Here is a 17,267-nt window from a genome sequence, read left to right as displayed (position 1 = left end):
CCATTGGATCCCAAAGGGAACCCCAAACCAGAACTTCAGATCTGACCATTAGGGTACTGTATATTGAAGATAAGGGAGATGCAGTGCACTCAGAGAGAACAGGATCCTACTTTTGAGCAGAGTGACCCCTAGAAGTTTTGTCCTGTGTGACTGGATGACTCAAGTGATTCTCTTGTTATAGTCCTGTAGCTGTGCTCTGACAGTGTCCAGTCAGCACACGGGCCTGTGGCTACTGTGTGTGTAGCACAGAAATAGAATATGTGCACCTTACAGACAGTCCCCACTGGCAGATCTACTGTAGATGGTGACAGAGCCTGAATCAGTGCTGTTGCAGAGGCAAAGAAAAAGGGCTAGCTCGACACCCCAACCAGCTCAAGTCAGTGACTAGTAAAGTTCCAAGTCCCTTTCTGTGGATGCTCTGAAGTCATAAGAACATATAAGCATTGCTCCTGGGGTTGGGCCTGAGGGATGCTGACAGTGACATGTGGGCCCAGACAGGAGTAGCTGGACCATGCAATCCTCCATGTTAACTGTATAAAGTAAGCCCTAAGTCTATCCCGAGAACCTGACACTGTCTGTGAGGTAGATATAGTTACAAATTCAATTTTAATTAATTAGCCATATACTTAATGTGTGTGTGTGAATGAGACAGACAGAGAGAGAGAGAGAGAGAGAGAGAGAGAGAGAGAGAGAGAGAGAGAGAGAAGCACTTGTATGTATATGTGGTGGTCAGAGGACAATTCTGTAGAGTCAAATCTCTCTTTACACCTTTAAATGGGTTCAAGGAATCAAATTCAGGTCTACAGGCTTGCATTGTAGGCTGCATCTTAGTAGTGCACAAGCTCCATTTGAAAACATGGAATGTAGTCCAATGGTGGTGGTGAACACCTTTAAGGCCAGCCCTCCAGGAGGCAGGCGAACATCTGAGTTTGAGACCAGCATGGTCTACAGATTTAATTTTGGGACAGCCAAAGATACACAGAGAAACCATGTCTTGAAAACCAAAAACCAAAAAATAAAAAAAGGGGCTAGAGATGGCTCAGCACTTATGAGCACTTTTTATTCTCCCTGAGGAATGGGGTTCAATTCTCTGCACCCAAATGGTGGCTGTGGAACAATGTCTGCTGGGCCAGTATCCTCTGGCCCCTCTGTTTTGGCATCTTTAATGTTCCCTCTAATTTTGCATCCACCACCTCCTTTTCCCCATTTCTCACCTCTTCCCTGGACAAAAGCCATATAGGGGTGAGTTGATTTGGTTGTCTCCATGCTCAAGATCCCCCTACCCTTCCAGCAGGACTCTGGACAGCCACTACCAGCTGCTACCAGTCACTGTGCCTGCGCAGGCGGCTCTAGCTGCACTGTGGCTCACCAGGCCGGACCTAGGGAGGGGCGAGACCTGAGCTCTGGGACTCGAGTGGGGTGGGGGGGGGGGTAGAAAGGCAGAGGACTGGGCAGTTGTTCAGTAAAGGATAAGAGAGTCGGAGAACCGCATAGCCTTAAATCAGCCAATGAGATATCTTATTCCTAAATCCGGTTGACCAGGGAACCAAAGATTAACCTGACTTCACCTGTGGGGTCCCATGATAGAGAAATTGGAGAAGAGGATGTGCTCTGTTTGGTTTGTTGGAACAAGTTGAGCTGCTGTGCACTTTACTGGGGCAGCTATTCTGTGCCCTGTGTTTAGGCACAGTGAGGACTGGAAGGTCACCAGGATGTAGTCCTGCCTTCGGGTCATTTATGGTCAGTCCAGATTGGCTTCTTATATCCTTTACCTAGCATGAGCACACAGCAGAAGTGCCTCGAATCAGGGTTTTTGTTGTTGCTGTTTCAGGGTTTGTCAAGAGAGGGTTTTACTGAAGATTTGAAGCATGTATTGGAACTTGCTCTGTAGGCTCACTGGCCTGGAACTCACAGAGATCCGCCTATCTCTGGTCCAAGTGCTGGGATTAAAGATGTGTACCAACGCCCCACCCATATCCTGTAAGTCTGGTGATTTTAGGGACAAGATGTTTCTTAGTTCCCATGTGACACTGCTTCTTCCTCTCTTCTCTCCCCTCCCACCTCTCTGTCTTCTTGGTCCTCCCCATCCCTCCCTCTCTCCTGTCACTATCCCTGCCTCATCTCTTCCCTCTCTTTCCCCTTTTCTGTCCCTGGTAGTTGGTTGTTTTACTCTTTTATTCTTATGGCTCTTTGGGGGTCCCAATTCCTAGCTCCCCAATAAACCCAGGGAGGCTTATTCTTTCCTATGAATGCCCGGCCTTAGCTTGGCTTGTTTATAGCCAGCTTTTCTTGGCTTCTATTAACTTCTCTGTCTTTTGCCTCTGAGCTTTTATCTTTCTCTATTTCTGTACATCTTTCTTTATTTCCTATTCCATGGCTTGCTGTGAGGCTGGGTGGCCGGCCCTTTTCATGCTCCCTCCTCCTTTTCTCGTTCCTACTTCATCTCCGGAGATATGCTCCTCTTTATTCTCTCTGCCTGCCAGCCCCACCTATCTCTTCTCCTGCCCACTATTGGCCATTGAGCTCTTTGTCAGACTAATCAGGTGTTTTAGACAGTTAAAGTAAAACAGCTTGACAGAGTTAAACAAATGCAACATAAAGAATACAATACATTTTTGCATCATTAAAACAAATGTTGGGCTGGAGAGATGGCTCAGAAGTTAAGAGCACTGGCTGCTCTTCCTGAGGTCCTGAGTTCAATTCCCAGCAACCGCATGGTGGTCACAACCATCTATAGTGGGAGCTGATGCCCTCTTTGGCACAAAGTCATACATATACATAGAGCATTCATACACATAAAAAAACAAATCTTTAAAAAAAATGTTCCAGCCAGGCTGTGGTGGTGAACACCTTGAATCCCACCACTTGGGAGGCAGAGCCAGCCAGATTTCTATGAGATCAAGGCCAGCCTGGTCTACAAAATGAGATCCAGGACAGAGACCAAAACTACACAGAGAAACCCTGTCTCAAAAAACCAAAACAAAAAACAAATGTTCCACTGAATGATCAGTGTAATATATCTTAAGATAATATTCCACAGCAGTCCTCCTCCATGTATCTCAGACTGCTGACTACTACTTCTTCTTCTTCTTCTTCTTCTTCTTCTTCTTCTTCTTCTTCTTCTTCTTCTTCCTCCTCCTCCTCCTCCTCCTCCTCCTCTTCCTCTTCCTCTTCCTCCTCCTCCTCCCTTTCCCTCTCCTTCTTTTCTTCTTCTTCTTCTTCTTCTTCTTCTTCTTCTTCTTCTTCTTCTCTTTTCTTCTTCTTCTTTGTGTTGTTTTGTTTTGTTTTCGAGACAAGTTTCCTTTGTGTAATAGTCATGGCTGTTCTGGAACTTGCTTTTTATACCAGGTTTGCCTTGACCTCAAGATACCTGCCTTCCCCCACCTCTGCCTCTGTTTTGCATCCCAGAATGCTGGGGGAAAGGCATGGCTGGACTCATAAATGATACTTCAAGATACTTGCTTCCTGGAAACATCTTTTCCATTATACTTTAGCTTCCAGGGATAGACAGAATGATGTCCTCTGAGGATCTAGTTATGTTTGGTAGACAGAGACTATAATCACCAAAGCCAAGCTCTATCAATATGTGCTTTATTAGAGGGCATAGTGTGTAGTGAAGATAACCGGGCAGGCAGGGATGATGTACCAGTATCTGAGGTGACAAGTCTAACAGCCATTGCCTTTGTAATACTTGATGTATGGAGTCTTGGAAAAGCAGATGGCGGCCTGGCAGTCACAGTTGCAGATGAAGGCCTCACAGGGGTTGTTTTTGTCTGGAGAGAAACAAGAAAGGAAGCTGAGTGGAGCCCCTGACTCTGCTCCCTATAATTTGTAACCAAAAGACAGCAGTGCACCTCCCATAGGTGCAGACTCAGGGTTCAGAGACAAAGCACAAATAAATTTTTAAAAATTTCTTAATAAAACAAAACAAAACAAAAAACTCAAAAAAAAAAAAAAAAAAAAAAAAAAAGGATGAGAGTTCCAGCACAACCATTAGGTTGTTTGGTCTCATCCAATAACTGATGGAAGTGGATGCAGAGATCCTCAACCAGGCCCCAGGTGGAGCTCCAGGAGTCCAATAGTTGAGAAAGAGGAGGGACTGTAAGAGTGTGAATTGTTGAGACCAAGATTGGAAAAGCACAGGGACAAATAGCCAATCGAATGGAAGCACATGAATTATGAACCAAAAGCTGTGGAGCCCCCAACTGGAGCAGGCCCTCTGGATAAGTGAGACAGTTGAATAGCTTGAACTGTTTGGGAGGTATCCAGGCAGTAGGACCCAGGACCTGTCCTTAGTGCATGAGCTGGCTGTTTGGAACCTGGGGCTTACACAGGGACACTTTGCTCAGCCTGGAAGGAGGGGACTGGACCTGCCTGTACTGAATCCACCAGGTTTAAATGAATCCCCAGGAGGGTCTTGACCCTGGAGGAGATGGGAATGGAGGGGAGAGGCTGGGGGAAGGTGGGGATGGGGGCAGGAGGGGGGAGGACAGGGGAACCAATGGCTGATATATAAAATTAAAACACAAATATAATAAATTAAAAAGAAAATAAGACCTTGCCTTGGAGGAGGTGGGAATGGGGGTTTGGATGGGGAGAAAGAGTGGGGTGGGAGGAGGGAGGTGAAGGGATCTGTGGTCGGTATGTAAAATGAATAGAAAACTTCCTAATAAAAAAGAAAAGGAAAAGTAAAAAAATAAATTTTAAAAAGGAGACAAAGCACACAAAAGTCCATTGGGTTGCCAAAACTGCCTGAACACTCTTATAATAAGAACATTAGCTGTTGTGGGCTGGGGAGATGGCACAGCTGGCAAAGCAGTTGCCATACAAGCATGAGGGCCTGACCTAGGATGCCTAGAGACCATGTAAAGAGCAAGGTGTTATGGGGCATCTATAACTCTCTTGGAAAGTAGGGAGCATGGATCCCAAAACTTGTCAGTCTGTCAGGTTAGAAAAAGGTGAGTATCACGTTTAGCAAGAGACCCAGGCTCTAAGGACATGGTGGAGAGTGACTGAAGAAGACTCGGGATGTCAACTCATTCCTATACATAAAAATCAATAAACATATATTTAATTTAAAACCCAGAAAACTACAAATGCCAACTACCACATATAAAATTATATGATTTAAAACAATCCTCCTGCCTCCACCTCCCAAGTGCTGGGATTATATATGTACACCACCACACTCAATTAATGAGATCTGGAGGTGGAACCCAGAGCTCTGGGCATGCTAGGCAAGCACTCTAGCAACTGAGCTATATTCTCTGCTCTCTGAATTCTTACCTGTAAAATGGGAATGATAAATCTTGCTCTACAAAGGGGTTCAGTCCAGTAACTGGCTTATAGCCAATGATGTAGCTTTCAAGTGTTGAGTCAACATGGAATCAGTAAACATAGCAGCTAATAGGAGAGGATTTGGGCAAGCAAGTCGGCTCAGGGAATAAAGGTACTTGCTGCCAAGTCTGAACATGAGTTGCATCCCAGGACTCACATGGTTCAAAGGTGAGTACAGATTCCTTCAGAGATCCACAGGTGTGAAGTTGCACAGCCATGCCTCACTCAGAAACACATAAGATCTTTTAAATGTTTTTTAAAGGGCATTGGAATGATGTAGATGATTGATTCTGAATCAAATGTCATCATTTCTAAGCTGTTGACCTTGGTCATCTGGCCCAGACTTCCTCATCTTCCCCATCAGGGACCTCTTGTGTGGTATTCTGAAGGTGTTCTGACAAATACAGCTTGCTTTGAGTCAGAAGGTGGAGCTAGCCACTACTGACCATAGATTTGGAGGACTGTAGACAGAGAGGTCAGGAAGTGGTGAGGTGGGGCAGAGAGAGGAGTTCAGCCCTTTGAATGAAGGAAGGAAGCAACTGGCGGCTGCTCCCTGGTCTCTCATATTTCAGCTTCTTGCCCTATATTTGGCTCCCGGTTTTGGATTGATAAAGATTAATTAGACTAACACATCATCTGGTGTTCAGATTTTGGGGCATGAATTCACAAAATAGCCGCTTGCACATGGCTTTGCAGCCACAAGCATCCACCAGAGCTGTGTGTGGGAGTTGCACCCGCTGGAGTCGCCATGTGGCCAGCTGACTTTTCCTTTTCTTCCCCAAGCCTTCTCAGTGAGTCTCAGACTGAGCTCCTCCTCCTCCTCCTCCTCCTCCTCCTCCTCCTCCTCCTTTCTCCTCTTCTTCTTCTTCTTCTTCTTCTTCTTCTTCTTCAGGCAGCTCTGTGTTTTCACTTCCTGCCAACCACACATGCTGCCTTTGTACATTCCCTTGTATCTGCCATTCAGACTACTAGCTCCTTGGTCACTTTTTCCTGTGGGTTGTGGACTTCCCCTGGACCCTGTTCTCAGGATGCTGACATCTGATCAGGGGCAGCTGTTCTCAGCCAAGCTGTGCACCACCTGTGTTCTCTGCCCAGATGTGCTGCACAGCAATCTTAGCCTCACACTTCATTGTAAACATCAGAAGATTTGGTGAGACATTTGGGACTTTTTTAAAGGGGGAATTAGAGAGACAGTCTTTTCCCACATTTAAAAAAAATTGGAAAAACTATTATTATGAAGGGAGTTAGGTCTCTATATGATTCCACAATGGATAGTTTTAAAGTGGAACAATAAAATAAGGGGACAATTACCTTAGCTGTGATTTACATAATGTTAATTATAAGCATTATTTGGTAATTCTTGTTTTATCCCTAAAAAAGTTGGTTGATATCAATGCCAATATGAAAAATTGGCTGATAATATACAAGCCCTACAACTTCTTACTAAAGAAAAAATACAATTTTGAGTAATAAGTTAGAAGCCTTAGAAATACTCATTAAAACAGATCATAGATATAAGATAGATCTTAGACTAAGACAGAGAAACTTATGGGAGAACCAACCTTACCATCACATTATGAAATTAGAAAGGAACAGCCCAAGGTTATCAAAAAATCAACCTTAATTTATCCAGTCACCAATCAGGAACAACTGTCAAGTGACAGGAATCCCCAAGGCTATGTAAGAGCTGACTAGATTCCTGTGCAAATGTTTGATTTGAGGAGATTTAAGGGAGCAATAGTCTCATATGGTATGCATTCACCTTTTGTGAAGCAGATGTAAAAATTCATGATCAACTAGTAATTGTCCCACAAGACTGGAAAGATTTGGTTACGGCAGTATTGGAACCTGGTCCTCAATTACAGTGGAGGACCTGGAGGAAAGATGAGGCTGAGGCCATTGAACAATGAAGTAGAGATAGAGGTATGGAAATTTTCCAAGACCAACAGCTTGGAAAGGATGAATATGCTGATTTACAAAGACAGTCTATAGATGATAACCACACCCTGGCTATATGCCATGCAGCAGCTTTGAATGCTTGGGACAGAGTTGAAGAAGTCAAAAAGAGAACTGAGTCATTGACTAAAGTTACACATGGCCCAAGAGAAAAGTTTACCGATTTTTTTTTACAAGGATTGATTTCAGCTGTATATTGAATGATACCAAATTCAGATGCTAGATGAATAATAATTGAATCTTTGACTTTTGAAAAAGCTAATTAACAATTCAAAAAGGTAATTAGGCCTTTAAAGGCAAGACCAGCATCACCATAGAGGAATGGATCTGAGATTCAATCAATATTGAATTTCATAACCATGATGATGCTTGGATAAGGGAGTTGATTTCCAAAGGCTTGAAGAAAAATCAAAATATCAGATGTTGGGGAGAGGGAAAAATGTCAGATGTTTTAATTTTGGTAAAGAGGTCACCTAAAAAGTGATTGTAGACAGGGCATTCCTAGAAACAATGTTTTTTTTCTAGGAATAATCCAAACAGAGGACCCCTGCCTTCTGGAGTATGCAGAAGGTGCTGCAAAGACAAACATTGAACCAATGAGTACAAATCAACAAGGTACAAACAAGGTAACCCTTTGCCATTGGGAAAAGCCTTGAGGAGACTATCGCAGGCCCCCATGTCAGTTTGGTTTACTCATTCACAATCACCATGGGAGAAACTCTTCCCCAGAGCAATTAAAGGCCTAATCCCTGTTATAAAAAGCCATACTGCTCTGGATGATTGAACAGCTTTAGAAAATTAAACAAAAATTTAAGCAGAAATCAAGTTTGGCAAACTTCTATAAATAATCAAACATGAAAGTTAAAAATATGAATAAATGGTATTGTGATAGAGGGTCTTGTAGACACAGGGGCAGATGTAACAATAATTGCACCAGAATCTTGGCATCCAATTTGGCCTCTTCAGTAGGGAAATGTTCAGTTTTTAGGGATTAGAACATTATCTCAGGTAAAACAAAGCATAAGATGGGTCAAATATATAAGGCCAGAAGGACAGAGAGGAAAATTAAAGCCATATGTGACTAATAAAGCAATTAATTTATGGGATGTGATTTGTTACAGCAATGGAATACCCAGATTAACATTCCTCCAATATCAGAGACAAACTATAAACTAACATATGTTTCTGGGACAAATATTAAAAGGGATTATGAAGAACAGTCACTGACCATTCAGGTTGTTCATAAACAGGGCACAAAGGCTGCTGATCTTTCAAAGATACCAACAGCCCTACCTTTCAAATGGTTAACAGACAAACCTGTCTGTGTGAAATAATGGCCTTTGACATTAGGATAACTACAGGCCTTAGAACAGCTGATACAGGAGCAGTTAAATTCTCAACATTTTGAAGAATCAACTAACACTTGTAATTCTCCTATATTTGTCATTAAGAAGAAATCTGGAAAATGGAGATGTTAACAGATTTGAGAGCCATAAATAATTTGGTTGATGGACTCTCTATAGATTGGATTTTCTTTGCCTTCTCTATTACCTAAAGATAGTGATTGATTTAAAATACTGTTTCTTCACTATACCTTTACAAGAACAGGATAGAGAAAATTATGCCTTCATGGTGCCTACATATAATAATTCTCAGCCCATTAAAGGATATCAGTGGGAAGTTCTTCCAAAAGTGATGTTAAACAGTTCCACCCTCTGCCAATATTTTGTACGACTGCCTTTGGAAATTATTTGTAATCATTTTCCTCAATCTGTAATTTACCAATATATGGACAATATCTTACTAGCTAACGTAGATGCCTTAGAGAAAATGTTTGAAGAAGTAAAGAAATATTTGCCTTTTGGGAATTACAAAGTGTTCCTGAAAAAAAAATACAAAGAGGAGATTCTATGAATTACCTAGGATATAAATAGGTTTACAAAAAATTCAACCTCAAAAGGTACAAATCAGGAGATATCAATTGTGGTCTCTTAGTGACTTTCCAAAATTGCTGGGAGACATTAACTGGCTATGGCCCACAATTGGATTAACAACTCAAGAACTAGGTAATTTATTTCAAACTTGACAAGTTGACAAGTAGTCAATGGAAACTATCAGCTGAGGCTTAGGGAGAATTGGCTTTGTCAGATAAGAAATTACAGAATGCACACATGGATCCTTTGGATCCAGAGGCTGATTGTATTCCGGTTGTTTAACCTTCTAAACATTCCCCTATAGGTATTTTAATGCAGAAAGTAGATAATAACTTAGAATGGATATTTTTACCACACAAACAGATTAAAAAATTAAAGACCTATGTAGAAAAAGTTTCTGAGCTGATTCTCACAGGAAAATTGAGGCTTTATCAATTAGCAGGAATAGACCCAGGAGAAATTGTAGTACCTCTTACTATTGCTAAAATTTCTGCTTCAGGGGCAGAAAATGAATATTGGCAAAGAGCTTGCAGTAATTTTTGGAGAGTTTAACTACAAATATCCCTAAAGCATGAGAAGTCAGTTTACAACGTGAACTAACTAGATCTTTCCTTACACTGTATAGGGAACACCAATCTCTGGATCCCCTACAATCTATACTGATGCAAACAAATCAGGAAAGGCAGGTTATATGTCAATAAACTTAAGTAAAGTGGCTCAAAGCCCTTACAATTCCATTCAAAAGTCAGAATTGTATGCTATTCTCATGGTATTATTAGATTTTCCTGAACCTCTTACTATAGTTACTGTAGACAAATTACTAAACAGTCTTATTAATAAAAAACCCCAAGCCAGGGGTTGGGGATTTAGCTCAGTGGTAGAGCGCTTGCCTAGCAAGCACAAGGCCCTGGGTTCGATCCTCAGCTAAAAAACAAAAACAAAACAAAACAAAAAAAAAAAACCTGTTGGGGTTAAAACCAAGAGATAAAAAAGCAGAAGGAAGCCAGCCACATTCTCACCACTTGGAGATCCTCTGCCAAAAAGACCTGCTTCCTGTATACCTATGCCTATATGCCTTTCTGTTCTGCCCTCTCATTTCCTCTCTCAGCCCAGCTACAATACTTCCTCTTCCTGCCCAACTCTGTCACTTCCTGTCTGTCTATACAGACCTCCAGTTCTTTATGTTTAGTGCTGGGATTAAAGGTATGTACAATGATGCCCAGCTCTGTTCCCAGTGTGGCCTTGAGCTCAAAGAGACCTGGATGGATCTCTGCCTTGCGAATGATAAAGGTGTGTGCTACCATTGCCTGACCTCTATGTTTACTGTAGTGACTGGCTTTTTCCTCTGATTCTCAGATAAACTTTATTGGGGTACACAAATAAAATAACACCACAAGTTATTGACTCTCAATATGCAAAAGAGTTTATTTACATATTGAAATTGCTGAATTAATTCCAGACAATTCAGAATTGACACTGTTATTTATCAGTTACAAGAAATAATCAAAAGCAGAAATCATCCCTTAGGGCTGGAGAGATGGCTCAGAGGTTAAGAGCACCAACTGCTCTTCCAGAGGTCCTGAGTTCAATTCCCAGCAACCACATGGTGGCTCACAACCATCTGTAATTGAGATCTGGCATCCTCTTCTGTTTACATAATAAATAAATAAATCTTTTAAAAAAAAGAAAGAAAGGAACAAAGAAACAAAGAAAGAAACAAACAAAGAAAGAAAATGTGTTTTAAAAAAAAAAAAAGAAACCATCCCTTATAAATAACAGATATCAGATCCCAAATGAGCACTCCAGGCCCTGTAGTGCAATATAACAATGAAATTGATCAACTATTCATAGGAAATACGCTAGAAGCCTCAGAATTTCATAAGACACAACATGTCAATAGCAAGGGTATGAAAGAAGTTTTCCATCACTTGGCAACAAGCCAAGGAAACTACAAGGAAATATCCTACTTGTTTGTTGTATAACAAAACTCCACTACCTGCAGGAAGTAACCCAAAGGGTACTCAAAGAAATGAAATTTGGCAAATGGACATGTTTCATTTTGCAAAGTTTGAAAAATTAAAATATGTACACTATACCATAGATACATATTCAGGATTTCATACAGCAACTGCTTAGAGTTCTGAAAAGGCTGAATCTGTAATCACACATTTGTTAGAACTTATGGCCATCATGGGGACACCTGTACAAATTAAGACTGACAATGCTCCAGCATATGTCTCTAGTAAAATGAAGCAGCTTTTTGCATAGTATAACATAAAGTGTACTATAGATATACCACACAATCCTACAGGGTAAGCAGTTATAGAAGGATCTAATCGAACTCTAAAATATAAGCTTAATAAAGAGAAGGGGTAATGAAGACCCCCAAGGATAGATTGCACAATGCTTTATTAACTTGAAATTTTCTAAAGGCTGGTAAGAAAGGAACAATAGCTATGGAGAGACATTGGATAATATATACAAAAAAAACTGCTGAATTAAAATCATCCTATATACTTTAAAGATGTGTTGACCTCAGAATAGAAACCAGGATAAGTGTTGTGTTGGGGAAGAGGTTTTGCTTTTGTTTCCACAGAAGAATAACTATAGATGCCATCAAAACTGATGAAGATTATATTTGAACAAGAGAGGCCTCTTGATTAGAAGAGGGGTTAGTCCATCAAACAGTGTGACCTTTCAATCTAAACTAACTTATAAGACTAACAAATGCTTTTCATCTGAGCCAATATAACTTGCCAAAAGGGAAACTCCCCAAAGTTAGGGTTGGGACAGGGTTGTTTTTTGTTGTTGTTGTTGTTGTTTTTTGTTGTTGTTGTTGTGGTTGTTGTTGTTTTTTGTCTTTCCCAGAGAATGAAGGAATCCAGCTAAGGAATTTATACCACTGGACAAACTAGACATCTAAAGAAAAACAATGAATCATCCAGACAAAATGTCTCAAGAAAAAAAGTAAATGGGCCCACTGGTATATCACATTTCCAACAGGATAAAATTTTATAAATCTTCACAAATGTTTGTTTCTGTTGTTCTCTGTAGACATATAATGCATATGGTCTTTTTGTAGTCCCAGTACAATTAAAAATTCAAGCTGGCTTTGGAGTTGGGGCATGTCAGAAGAGCCACCTGATATGGGACAGAAGAAAAACCAAAATTAAAGGAGTAGTCTATCACCACTAACCCCATATTTCTTTGGTTTTATTTTGACTCTTTAAAACTTTTCTTAAGGTATAAATATTATCTCAAAGTTTATAAGATTAATATATATTAAGCTTTTTGTAATGATATTAATCGTCATGTAGAGTACTAACTAATTCTAGAAAAAGGCTTCATCTAGCTTCCTGTACATGGTTTTGGGTTTGAGTCTCTATTTGGTACCTAGGAATTAAGTTTTGTTTTGTTTTGTTTTTTTACTCTGGATGTACATAACAAATATGGTCCTCTGAGATGTGCTGCATATGACATTTAAAATGTTTAAGTTTTCTGCAGTGAACCGTCACCATGCCTAACAGTGACCTTTGAAGTCTCCAAATGGAGGGTGGGGCCCACAATGACAATTCCACCTGCATTGTGGTAACACCGCTAAGCTGACAAATACCACCCAAAGATCAGCTTTGCACTAAAAATGGCTCAGGACAGTTTCAAGGTGGCTAGCTGAGAAAGCCCAGCCTCGGAGACTACTCTAGCCATACCCTGAGACAAGCCCTGACTTTCCCATTATACAGAGACTGGACAACAAAGATGCAGCTAGCTTTCCCAGGACTTGACAATTATCCCATTTTTTTTCAGGGTCCCCTAATGATGCCACTGCCCTCAGACATGAGGATTAATTTTAAGAACATGACACCCACGTTGTAAAGAGGTAGGATGGGCAGGTTTTGATCATTCGGTGGGTTATGGATATTTGTCTTCATTGAGGGAGGTTGGTTACAAGTTTTTATTGGGGATGGTCAGGAAAAACACTGAATAAAGGAAGGAAATTAGATTCAGGGATCTTGTTCTAAAAAGTAAAAGGGGGATATAGAAATGATAGGGTAAAAATGTAGATTATTGAATCTACTTCTAAACCTAAAAAGCAACTACTGGCCTTAAATATTTTGCATTGGTATGGATTTTTGTATATTGATACAAATTTGAAGTTATTTTTGTTATACTGTATATAAGTTTCTACTCTTGTTTAAGATATTTTCATATATAGATACAAATTTAAGGTTATTTTTGTTAGAATATATTGTAATATATTTCTACTCTCGTTCAAAGTTTTGCACCTATACAGTTAATTTAACAATGTAGCCAGGTGGTGGTGGCGGCAGCGGCGGCGGCAGTGGCGACAGCACACACCTTTAATCCCAGCACTCAGGAGGCTGAGCCAGGAGGATCTCTGTGAGTTCAAGGCCAGCCTGGGCTACAGAGTGAGTTCCAGGAAAGGTGCAAAACTGCACAGAGAAACCCTGTCTCTGGAAAAATAAAATGTAATGTAAATTTCTAGTCTTTGAAACTTATTATTTCAAAGTATTTAGGATAATAAAGAAATACAAGTTAGTAGTTAGTCACCTATTACAATCAAACTTGTAGTCATGTTAGGTATGTTTTCAAAGTAAAACAGAGATATATTTTAGTTAGACAGGTGGTCTTCACTTTAGCGATCTACAGAATATGGCTTTTAAGATGTTTTGATAACATAAGGTTCTTTTTTGTGCAAATGAAACATATCTGCTCCTGGCTGCACCAATCTACTTCAGAGAAGATGATGGGCATCAAAAAACTCCATATGGAGTTTACTTTCTTCATGGCAAAGTTTAGCCACTAGGCCAGAAACTGCCTTTGCCTCGACTGCTTACAGTGTGATGTTCAAATGGGACACACAGGACATGAGAGAAAGTGACGGCCAAACTTTGCAAACACAAGATAGGACAGCCCTTTAAAAGTCCTGTTTCACAGAAAAGTCTGTTAGATATTCTAGGCCTGTAGGCTGAAGATGGATGTCCTAAGTTTACATAGGAACCTTGGGGGACTGTTTCTGTCATTTCTTAGTTGTTTGCCCTGTACTTCCTGTTTACTTAGGTAATATTTCCTTCTCAGGTCTCTCTGATGGAGTATAAGACTGGATAGTTACAGTTATAGTTTTCCTTGTTAACAAATTCACCTCACAAAAGAGATGTAAAGTGCATAAGGTTGAGAGGCATAAGAAGATAGTTTTGGGTTGGTAATACAAGTTAGGGTAGGAAATGAATTAGGTACAACACTTTGGGCTTATCAAGATAGGATAGATAATGGAATATTTCCTCTCAATTAGGCAAATGGAAATGGACTGGACATTGTTAATGTAAGTATTGCCTGTATATATTTGTATATAGTTATTATATTTATTGTATATAGTTTTACTGTTAGTTTAAACAACCTTTGTTTTTTGTTTAGACAAAAAGGGGGAAATGTGTGATATTTTGATTGCATCTGACATATAAAGCTTGCTTGGATTCAGTGGTCATAGCTAGTAACTGGCTGACCATAGAGGTTTGGAGGACTGTAGACAGAAAGGAGACAGGAAGTGGTAAGGTGGGACTGAGAGAGGATCTCGGCCTTTTGGAAGAAGGAACAGAAGAGGTAGGAAGCATCTGGTGATCTCTTACCCCAATGTGTGACTCCTGTTTTGTTTTGTTTTGTTTTTTTACTGAAAAGGAATAATTAGATTAATGCTTCAGCTTCATCTATTTTTAATATCTACATGATTAAGCTTGTTACAGTGTCAAATGGGGTGAAGGAAGTGACTGCTAAATGGTGACTGTCCTTGTTACTTCTATGCCCCTTCCAAAGACACCCAGGGCAAAGCAGAACCCAGAGGTCCCGGAGGGTAAACCTACCACTGCAGGTGATCTCATTCCCAGAGCACAAGTATGAGTAGGGGCTGGTGTAGGGATTTCTAATGAGGAATCCACAGTTTTCCAGGTTATAGACCTGAGCGTAGCAGTGGTCATGAGTCCGGCAGCACCTGGAGAGAGGAAGGAACAGCTGAGGGAGGAGATGGACCTGCAGGAGGTCAGTTCTCACCTGCAATCTTTCTCAAACATGACAGGATGGCTTAAACACGGTGTTCCAGAAGAACTAGTCCTGAGGCTTTGTGATTTCTATTAGTACATATTTATTGAAGGCAATTTCTGTGGAGTGTGGTGGTGCCTGCCTTTAATGCCAGTAATAGGGAAGCAGAGGCAGACAGATCTCTGAGTTTGAGATCAGCCAGAATACTAAAGTGAGACTCTGTCACAAAAAAGAATTTTTTAAACAAAGCTGCAGACATATACTGAAAGTATATTTTCCAAAGTTTTGATGACTTTTTAAAGCCAAGGCTGACACTCTGATGGGAGCTGTGATGGTTGGCCATGCCCTACTGGCACTAGATGGCAGCCTTGCCCATTATTTACGTCTCACACATTCTGCTTTCAGGGTCCACTAGACACAGGGTCCTCATGGACTGATCTCTTTGCATAGCAAGAGGGGAAAATACATGCTGTGGGTTTCCATTCACACCTTTAATCTCAGCACTCAGGAGGCAGAGGCTGGAAGATCTTTGAGTTCAGGGTCAGAATGGTCTCTAGAGAGGATTGAAGAACAATTAGAGATACACAGAGAGCCTCTTTATGGAAACAAAAAAAAAAACCAAAAATAAATAATAGTAATAAACAAAACATATAATGTTTGGTGAATATGCATGTCTCCTATTGATACCTCATGAGATACTATGCTTGTGACACTCCAGTCTCCCCCCAGATGGATCACTCACCTGTCTATGTCTTCCACTAGGTTGCCCCAACTAAACAAGCCACAGTAGCAGCCATAGTAGTTGTAATCTGAAAAGGCATCAATCCAAGTAAAGGTGCACTCGAGCGCATTGCGGAACTGCCACACAGCCCGACGGCTGATGCTGTGTGCTGTAGCGCCTGATGTAAGAAAGAACACCAACTCCATCAATCCCACTTTTCCTTACCAGGGGTCTGATGCCTGCCTGCTAGCTTCCTCCTGACTCCTACCAGCTGCTGCATGGGGAGAGCAGTGAAGAGAGGTGTGAATGTGTGTGTGTGTGTGCGCGCGCGCGCGCGTGCCTTCACACGGGATGAAAGCAAGCATTGGAGCACCCATCTGGGAGCACTCGTAAATGTCATGCTACACATGAGGAGGTCAGAGGACAGTTTTAGGGAGCTGGTTTTCTCCTTCCACTATGTAGGTCTAGGCGACCAAACTCAAGTCACCAAGCCTGAGCAGGAAAGTGTCTATCCATTTGAGACAGAAAGTTGCCCTGCAACCTAGGTTAGTCTCTGACTTGATGACAACCCTCTGGCCTCAACTTCCCCAGTGGTAGGATTACAAATTAACACCACTGTACTGGGCTGGGCTGCCTCCCCAGGACTAAGTTCTATAGACATTGTCTTTTGCCTTGCTTGTCCTTCTCATTTCTCACTGTCAGGACAGACAGCCACCACACTGTGAGCTGCCCTGTGCTCCCTGTGTTGAGGAGCTGAGAACACTCTCAGTCAGCAGCCAGGGACAAACTGACCTCTTACTTCAATGACCCAACAATCCAACCATCTCTTGAGTTTGAAAGCTGCCCCACCCCTACTCAAGCCTAGGAGAAACCCTAGCCTTAGCCAGCAGTGGGATTCATCACAGTTCTAGCTGAGACCTTGAGCCAGAGAAGCAGCCAACACATGCTCATTGTTTTACACTGGAAGAATTAGAAGGAATCTGTTGTATGGCCATGCACAGCTCATAGACAAGGATAATGGTCAGATCATCATTGTAATGTCAGCGTTTGACACAATAAACTGTCCATCACTGAGGAGTAGGTAAGTAAGCCAGGATTCAGTCTGCAGTGGGATACAGGTCACCATTAAAATGCAGGAGAGGGGTTGGGGGTTTAGCTCAGTGGTAGAGTGCTTGCCTAGCAAGTACAAGGCCCTGGATCCTCAGCTCCACATACAAAAAAAAAAAAAGCAGGAGAATCTAGGTACAGTGAAACATACACTGTGTAAT

The 17,267-nt window shown here is 41.3% G+C and overlaps 1 protein-coding gene across 1 annotated transcript in view; it reads right to left on the bottom strand.

Annotated features, from left to right (window-relative positions):
- LOC118572219 (phospholipase A2-like) overlaps positions 1–17,267 on the bottom strand; it is a 32,672-nt gene that overhangs the window by 14,358 nt on the left and 1,047 nt on the right. Inside the window, exons 2-4 of the mRNA XM_036171664.1 lie at positions 16,021–16,177; positions 15,104–15,231; positions 3,672–3,773 (exon numbers count right to left, since the gene is read on the bottom strand). Coding sequence (XP_036027557.1) covers positions 3,672–3,773; positions 15,104–15,231; positions 16,021–16,177 — 387 coding nt within the window. The remainder of the gene's footprint in view (positions 1–3,671; positions 3,774–15,103; positions 15,232–16,020; positions 16,178–17,267) is intronic.

Source organism: Onychomys torridus, chromosome 22 (genome assembly GCF_903995425.1).
Source record: "Onychomys torridus chromosome 22, mOncTor1.1, whole genome shotgun sequence".
Taxonomy (NCBI): Eukaryota; Metazoa; Chordata; class Mammalia; order Rodentia; family Cricetidae; genus Onychomys; species Onychomys torridus.
Note: the sequence above shows the minus strand (reverse complement) of the source record. Positions and strands in the feature narration are given on the sequence as shown.